Below are 8,933 nucleotides of genomic sequence, written 5' to 3'. Positions count from 1 at the left end.
GTGTTAGGCTGTAGTAGAAATTGAAGATTGCCAGGGATTCTGATGGCTGAGGTTGGTTCCTGTTTATGCTGTTCCATGTCCTATTTTTGTAGAAAGGACAGTGAATTGAAAGATTCTTAAGGCTGAGCCTGTAGTCTGGTTTTCTTATACACCTGTGTCTGTATCTGCATATTGTCTGGGCTTACATTTATTGTTACGGAATAACAGTTCTGTATTATCCACCTTGATCACTTCAAGGCAGACTTCTGATGGTTTGGGCTTTTTAATTCTGAAATTGGTAGGGAATTTATTTTCAGTGGGATCAGAGTAAAACTAATGGACCTGCCTGTTCAAATATGTTTCACTTTTTACAAATGAATGTCTTTTAAAGTATTTTAAGCCCATTTCAAAATCTTAGCAGTGCATTGGTGCTAAGCAGACTGACGCTTGCCAGGCAAACCTGATTTACTGTTTTGAGAGTGGTACTTGAGTCTTCTTAGAATGTCAGTCCTGTGCATTGGTGGCGAACTCAAGGTGCTGAAAGTCTTAGGCCCTCAGTATTCCAGAATTCAGAATGTTGCATGTCTCATGTAAGTATAGGTCAGTGAAGAATTGTATTATAGTATCTGTCTGTACAGATGACAGTATTTGCTAGGGACTGGTACAAGCAGTTGAAGATTAAGGGAAAACTGTAATGATGATTGGATAGGTAAGTAATGTAGAGTAGGAAGAGAACAAACTCTTGATACTTGAAGGTAAAGTTTAAAGTTAATTTTTTTTTAAAGTTCTTTCTGTTAAATAAGGAAGGTAAAGTTTAAAGTTAATTTTTTTCCTAGGGAAAAGTTCTTTCTGTTAAATAAAGCTAAAGAAAAACTCTTAAATTGGGATAATGGCAGAATTATAGAAGAAAAGTAATTTTTACTAAATATAAGTCACAGAAATTGATGATTTCCAATTGAGGATATCAACTTTTTTCTCTAGAGAAGTGTTTACTCTGCATTCAGAAAAGGGAAGGCTTTGATATTTCCAAATTTGCAGTGAAAACTACTCTGACTTTCAGACCCACTGTCTGTAGCTGTTCTGTGCATGATGCTGTTCTTTCAGCTGGGTGAAAGAAAATAACAAACTAACATTCCAGACAAGCGAACTGTTTGTTTTTCTTTTCCATGCTACTCTACTCCTGACCACAGGTAGCAGTAGGCGATATTGTGAAGGTCACCAATGGGCAACATCTTCCAGCAGACATGATCATTATATCTTCCAGGTATCCTGAATGGGTGTGGAAATGATGTGTCTGATGAACTGAGGTGCAGAGGACTTAAAACTCTGTATTTGCCATTAATAAAACCAGACATCAGATGGCACTAATTTTACTCCACATCTAAAATCAAATTTCAGCAACGTCAAAACACTGCTTTACTAGGCAATGATTCTTGTATCATTGTAGATAGGCTCTTCAAAAAGAAGTCTTCTTCAGCACTTTACTTTTTGAATTACAGGTATATAATACTATGTGTTGATGAGTTTGTTGGAAGTCTGAAGGTCCTTTACACAAGCTTAATGCAGTCAGTTGTTCTATGGCCTTCTGAGAATCCCTCCACTTAATTAATAAGGAAGTTTTAAGTTTTCTTCCAATTATTTCCACTGAGTATTGAGTGTATTTTCCTTCCCCTCTGGAAAGATTTCTGTTTCAAAGAGTAAATCTAATAGGCTAGGCCAGTTGGCATCAAGTAACAAAGTAGCTTTTGGACTTTGTTTGTTTACTACTGGTCTTTGATGCAGCCCATCTCAATCATGGTAGAAACAGTAAACTTTTGAATTATGCTTGCTTTAGTTTGTGAAATATGGGACAATTTCTTCATAATGCTGTACTGAGAAACAAAGCTTGGTCATTGAATCATATAATATCCTGAGTCGGAAGGGACCCACAGGAATTATGGAAATTCAACTCCTGGCCCTGCACAGGACAGCTCCAGGACTCATACTATGTGCCTGAGTGTGCTGTCAAAATGCTTCTTGAAGTCTGTCAGGTTGGGTGCTGTAACCACTTCTCTGGGGAGTCTGTTCCAGTGCCCAAACAACTCTCTTCGCTGGATAAAGAACCTTTTCCCAGTATTGCTCGTAACACAGCTTCATGCCATTCCTTTGGGTACTGTCACTGGTCACCAAAGAGATCAGTGCCCGCCCTTCTGCATCCTATCATGGGGAAGCTGTAAACTGCTATGAGGTCTTCCGTCAGTCTCCTCTTCTCTAGGCTAAACAAGACCAGTGACCTCAGCTGCTTCTCTTATGGTTTCCCCTCTAGACCTTTTTCTGTCTTCATGGCCCTCCTTTGGACTTTCTCTAATAGCTTTATATGTTTCTTACATTATGGTGCCCAAAACTGCACACAGCGTTCGAGGCTGCACCAGCACAGCACAGAGCAGAGCAGGACAGAGCTCCCTCAACCGGCTGACAATGCTGTGCCTGCTGCATCCCAGGACACAGTCTGTCCTCTTGGCTGCCAGGGCACACTGTTGACTCACATTCAACTTGCCATTGACCAGGATCCCAGCTCCCTTTCTGCAGTCCTTCTCTCCAGTCTATACATACATCCAGGGTTGCAGCATTCCATGGAATCTGGCACTTGTCTTTGTTAAACTTCATGTAGCTGGTAATTGCCCAGCTCTGTAATTTTTCTAGGTTTCTTAGTTCCTAAAAACGTGTGAATTGTTGTCTGCTAATTTAGATTCTATATTGTATAGAACAACTTGAGGCTGAATCAAGACCACCATCCATGTAGACAGATGAGGTTTAAACAAGACAACAGCACAACTTCTATTCTTAAACATGTTTCCAGTAGCCAAATCTTATGTCACATTGCTGCTCTTTGTAATTTCCTCCGGTTTGTGCTTTTCAACAGTGACTGCAACCTTCTCTGGTCTTCCTCGTTACACTTCCCTTACATGACCCAACTTTTAAAAAGAAATAGGTTTTCAAGCTCCTCTCTTTTCTGTTCCATCATTTTCATCTGTGCTGTTCCTAGGTGGTTTCATGGTTTTTTGGAAGCTATATGGGTAAAGCTCAATCATTTTGAACTGTTGCAGGATGGATACCTTCTTTCCATAGTATCCAGTATTGTATTTTTTTAAAACAAACCCCAGCTTCAAAAAAGCAGTTGCCAACCTTAATGTGCAGTTAGTTAGGCTAAACTTTGACATCAGTAATATTCTGTTTCAGTGTTGAGGAATATTTGTTTTACTTAAGAACTTCTCTAATGTATTATACTAAAATCTTTTCTGATTTATTTCTTAACTTGTGTGGGTCAGCTTTTTGTTCTCTACTCTTCTATTAACCTGCTGTCATTGATAACCCCATAATAATTAGAGAATTTAACCTAAAGCATGTTGATTTGGGAGAAGCTTTGCTTGAAATAAATAGCAATTTCTATGGCAGTTCTGCTTTATAATTGGTATTATTCCCGTCATTCTTTTAAATGACAATACTAAGTGTCCTCAGTTCACCAGAAGGCTTTGCCTGCACTGAAGGGGGTGGGGTCATTTGCTTGTGTGTGTTGATTTTCTGTGTCTGAGCTAATTGTCAGAGATAAAATAAACAGTTATTTTTATCTTGGCTGTCTTTTCCCACATAGAAAAAAAAGGTGAATCAAATTAATTTTATATAGAGAATCAATTTACATGCATGGAAAAGTATTTGTATCCAAACACAACTTTGTATGGAAACACTTCCCTGTTTCTGTGGAAATGAGAGGAATTGTATTGCAAAAGGTCTCCCTCCTGAGCTAACCACTTCAGTTGTAGTAGATAAGGTGTTTGACAGAGGTAAATCAGAATCAAGCTGGACTTAATCTGTGGTGTTCTGGGGTGCAAATTCAGATGGCCTGTGTAGGAGGGGACAAAGAACAGATGGAACTTTTTTTAAGGAAAAAAATATTTGGAGAAAATAACATACCTTCTTACTGTGCTGCAAATGTACCTGTCAATTTCTTAATTATTTTTGTCTGAAGAAGCCTTTGTTACTGTCTCTTCTGATGATTGAGTATATTTGCTGTTAAAGGAACTGGTTGCTTTGAAAAAAAAGCTAGCAACAACATATCAAGGATGAGAAGTGATATGCTGAAGAAGCACTTGATTTGAATCCAGATGGGAAACTAATATTCTTTAGCAGCTTAGGAAGATAGTTGGCAGAAAAACAGTTTTGGTAGCACCATACACAGGTTTTACTTCTTGAGTCAGGAAAAGATCTGGTAAAAACACCCTTCCTTATCACAGGTGCTACCTATGCAGAGCTTCTCCATGTTACGTGTAGATAAGAACTTGACTAACAGACAGTTCAGTTCTGTGGGGGAGATCTTTGCCCTTATTGATAAGAGCAGAAACATCTCTGGAAGATGCAGATCACAGCCCTCAGTGTTAACAAGCCTTTTTCTGGTGCTCCAAAGAACCAAGTTGTTTATCAGTGACTTCAGATATACCTCTACAAGCCCTGCAACTTTAAGGTGACCTTGTAGACATGATCTTCTGTGTGTGCAGTTCACAGAACTCAGTAGTGGAGAGCACCACCCTCTTAATCCAAACACATCTTTTTACACTGTTCAACACTTAGTATTTCATCCGTAGCTCTTGCAGCCTGAAGCAATGTAATGTAAAATAGTCCTCTTCAGACATTTAAGTTTACCATGACTTGTTAAATCCTCATTAACCTTCTGATTTAGCCTTGTCTGTCTCTGTAGTTGGTTGTATGATTGTGTTCATATCCAAAGATATTAAATATCTACTTTAATCTGGCTCTTCCATGGCCATATACCACCAATATATTTTGTCTTCTGTCTTCTGCAGTGTAATGGAGAAGTCTGTTGTGGATCATATTAATGCAAAAGTAGTATATAAAAACTACTGAGTTTTAATACTGAAAATCTTATGCTCCTTACAGTGAACCACAGGCCATGTGCTATATTGAAACAGCTAATCTTGATGGGGAGACGAATCTTAAAATACGACAGGTAAACCAAACTGTATTTCACCTTTTATTTTTTCATTTAGGTGTTTAATATTAGCTATGAAGCAGCATCCAACTTGCATGACAACAATACCCGTATTAAAAAAAAAGTCATCTCTTTTCAGGGGGATCTAAGCTGCCTTTTCAACAGACACAGACCCAAGTATGTGCAAACCCATCATGTGCAAGTGTAAGGAACTAATCTGAAACAAGTACTTTAAGCCCACAAAAACAAATCAGACTTCAGCTGTGTTTTGCTGAAGATCCAGTAAGTGGATTTAAGTGCTGTACTTAAAAAAAAAAATAAATATCAGCTATACTTGTTTCTCCTGTCACAAGTACCATTCTATGAGCATTATGCAGAGGCAGAAGCTGAAACAGACCTTTTACATGTTGAACTTTTTGTGTCTGTGTGGTAAGTAGTGGAATCTATTCAGATCTTTGTAGTTTTGTTAAAGAAATGCTGTTGATTATAGTGTTTAGGAATAGTTAAGAATCTTTGCCTTTTTTCTTTAAAAAAAATAGATTAGGATTTTGAAACAGATTATTTGTTTTTAAGAAGCTGTACACTTGCTGCTTCTTTATTACATCAGTAGAAATGTGATTGTTCTGGATCAGCCTAATAGATCAAACCTGGAGTTCCTGTAAGATGCTGTTTGTTCAGGACATGAACTTCAAGTACAAAATAAGGCCTCCTTCTGGCTTGCAGTGCTGCGGTGTCTGGCAAAAGAGACATGAAATGGATCGCTCTGTTCATAGCTGGAAAGCAGTGGAGTGCTCTATGTGCACTCTGAGATGGAGTAGCAATTCATCAGGTTACAGCTGCATGGCAGCTTGTTCATTAACCTTGGGTAGGATGAGAGCATAATGGCTGCAGTGACCCAAGAAAGACTACTCTTAAGAGTTAATGCATCAGTGGAGCTATACTTTGTGAGAAATGCCAGGCCTGTTTATACTGGTTGTCTCCTACTTCCTCCTGCTCATGTTCAGCTTCATGCTTTGTGGATGTCACTTTCCTCCTGGTTACGGAAAGATCAAGTAGGAAATATAACTGTCTTGTGTAGAGAGATTTAAATCAATATTATGTTAGCAGATTGATGTGTCCACAATGGCTCTTCTTGCAGTATAGAGGTATTGAATAACAAACCAAGAAAAACCCAAAGCTGAGAACAAACACCACCACCAAAAAAAAAACCTGACAAGAAGACTCCACCAAACCAAAGGAAGACCCTCACCAACAAACCTCCACACATTTAATTACATTTGATACCGTAGATATTAAAAGAAAGCACCATTCTCCTAGGTTGCCTTCTAATAATAACTTTTGACAAGAATCTCCTTTTGGTTGGTCTTTGCAGGGCTTGTCTCAAACTGCCAGTCTCCAGTCCAGAGAGGAATTGATGAAAGTAACTGGAAGGATAGAATGTGAAGGACCCAACCGTCATCTTTATGATTTCACTGGAAACTTGCGTCTAGATGGTCAAAGGTATTGATTTGGCAACAAAGCTATAAATTCACTTGGTTAGGAAGAATGTTTTGTGTAGTTTTAGTCTACAACACTGAGTATATGCATGTTTTTGCTGGGGAAGAGGAGGGTAATAACTACTGTTAATCAGAGCATCTGCCAGTATAAGATAACACAGTTTGGTCTTTGTATGGAGCCTTCTGGAAGCGTTGGTTTCTTTGGAATTATGGTGGGCTTTTTATTGAAAGGTACATTTGAAAGAGGAGTTGAGGAAATGGTTGGGGTTTTTAGGGTCTTCTTGTTACACAAGATACACAGAGGTAGTGTAAACCTTTCCCTTCCGACTAGACTCAAAGGGTATACCAAGGTCAGGTCTATAGAGAAAAACAGTCTCAGACTCTGGAGGCTTTTATCATCTTGACTTAGGTTTATTTCAACTCTTGGAAGAAAAGTAGTTAGTTTTAGCACTTAAATTCACAGATTTTGCAAGGTTAGTAGAAACATAGAGATTTCATTTGTCTGTATCTGTTTTCCTTCACAAAACACTCCTTGGGCAGTAAGCTGTGTAGTGACAGATGCAAGAACAGTAGATCATCACTTGCATCCCTCTTGAAAATCATGTGACTAATACAGTTTTTCCCAAATGCTTGTTGAATGGTGTATGTGGTATTGTGTGCTTGGAATGGATGCTCTCTTGGCAAGTGTGATGCTTCTCTGTCCCTGATTTGACAGGGAATATATTAGCCAATGTCAAGTGCAGAATAGGCTTATGGCTGCTGTGTAAGTTCTCATGTTTTGGGTAACTAGGACAGCTGCCTTGTATCAGCTTGGTGTTACTGTGCTTTAGCAGGAAATAGACATAGGTTTCAGTGCTTTCTTCAGTTGGGTAGACAATCTAAGCTCATTATATTACTTCTCCTTTGGTGGCTTCTTTTTTTTTTTTTTTTTTTTTTTTGGACTGGGGAGTAAGGCTGAAAGTAGAATTGCTTGCCTTAAAGTGTTAGCAAGAATTGAAAGATATAAGTACTTTTGTTTTGCAGTCCAGTTCCTATTGGTCCAGACCAGATCTTGCTGAGAGGTGCACAACTGAGAAACACTCAGTGGGTCTTCGGTATTGTTGTGTATACAGGACATGATACAAAACTCATGCAGGTAAAGCTTTTAAGGAGATTTAGAGCATGTTCTGATATAAGTTGATCTTTCCGGTATTCTTTTTGCTACTGACTTGATTTTATGAAATGGTTTGGTTCATTATAACTATTTAAGACCTGAAGGTCTTGAGGAGTGTAAGGATACTGTTGTACTTGAGTTTGCCTCTGCACATGTGTAAACACTTAAGTATTTGAAAGCAGTTCAATATGTAAGGAAAACGATCTATTTCATCTTATTTTGTCTGGTAGCTGAGCAACATTTAAAACTGATGTTTAGCAGCTGTGAGGGGATGGTAATGACCATGTTGATAATTAGGTTAATATTACAGTCCTGTATTGCCTTAATGGCAGGGAGTGCTTGGAGAAACCAGCAACATGTTTGTGTTGCTCACAACTACTAACTGTCAGTGGAATGGACAGCTAGGACATAGAGCATACTGTGTCTGTCGAACTGAATGTCCTATTTCTCTCATATCTTGTCAATTTTGGAGTCATTAGGAGTATTGGCTCTTAATTTACCTTTGTTAGCATTGAAATAGCAAGTGCTGAAATGAACTCAGAAAATAAAAACTGAATTTTCAATTTTCTTGTGTGTAAGCCCCTGCCAGACTCTTTTTTATTTTTTTTTTTTTTCTTCCCCCTGTTTAGAATTCAACCAAAGCACCTCTGAAGAGATCAAATGTGGAGAAAGTGACCAACATGCAGATCCTGGTTTTGTTCTGTATTCTCCTGGTAATGGCCCTTGTCAGTTCTGTAGGTGCCTTATTGTGGAACAGAACACATGGTGAAGTCGTCTGGTACCTTGGCTCCAACAGTGAGTATGCAGGCACTGGGCCAGGGATGTATCAGACTGTAGGGCCAGCCAAGCCTTTGGCTCCACTAAAGGATTGCATAAAATAAGAAAGAGAAAAACAAGAAACAAAGCCTCTTGCTAACTCTTTGATGACCCAACATTATTATTTGTTTTTTTTTGAGAGTGGGCTGGTGTAAGTGAACTTGCCAATGACGTTTGTTAACAAAACCTTCTAAAGGTTAGGTAAATATCATTGGGCTACCTCCCAGGGAGCAGGGCAGAAGCAGAAGAGGGGTAAGAGTTATTCTTGGATATCTAGTGTTGAAGTTCTTTCAGGTCTGTGGTGATGTCGTAAACAAATTTGTTCTCAGAGGCGGTCATGCACTGCTGCTTTAAATATGTCTGACTGTATTTGACTGCAGGATAGTGGGTATCAGTCAGATGATACTGACTTCAGCCTTCTGCTTATATACAAAAGCAAAGGATTTCTGTGTTTTTGAGTCAAGTATGCTGATCCATTCTTGCAGAGAAAACTTAAGTGCTAAGT

At 38.7% G+C, this 8,933-nt stretch overlaps 1 protein-coding gene across 1 annotated transcript in view; it reads left to right on the top strand.

Annotated features, from left to right (window-relative positions):
• The window catches only part of ATP8A2 (ATPase, aminophospholipid transporter, class I, type 8A, member 2), a 70,891-nt gene that overhangs the window by 7,051 nt on the left and 54,907 nt on the right, over nucleotides 1–8,933 (top strand). The window contains exons 5-9 of the mRNA XM_009075654.1: nucleotides 1,170–1,243; nucleotides 4,912–4,981; nucleotides 6,336–6,463; nucleotides 7,483–7,594; nucleotides 8,242–8,407. Of these exons, the coding sequence (XP_009073902.1) occupies nucleotides 1,170–1,243; nucleotides 4,912–4,981; nucleotides 6,336–6,463; nucleotides 7,483–7,594; nucleotides 8,242–8,407 (550 nt within the window). The remainder of the gene's footprint in view (nucleotides 1–1,169; nucleotides 1,244–4,911; nucleotides 4,982–6,335; nucleotides 6,464–7,482; nucleotides 7,595–8,241; nucleotides 8,408–8,933) is intronic.

Source organism: Acanthisitta chloris, unplaced genomic scaffold, assembly GCF_000695815.1.
Source record: "Acanthisitta chloris isolate BGI_N310 unplaced genomic scaffold, ASM69581v1 scaffold4725, whole genome shotgun sequence".
NCBI lineage: Eukaryota > Metazoa > Chordata > Aves > Passeriformes > Acanthisittidae > Acanthisitta > Acanthisitta chloris.
This window is presented reverse-complemented; position numbering and strand designations above follow the sequence as displayed.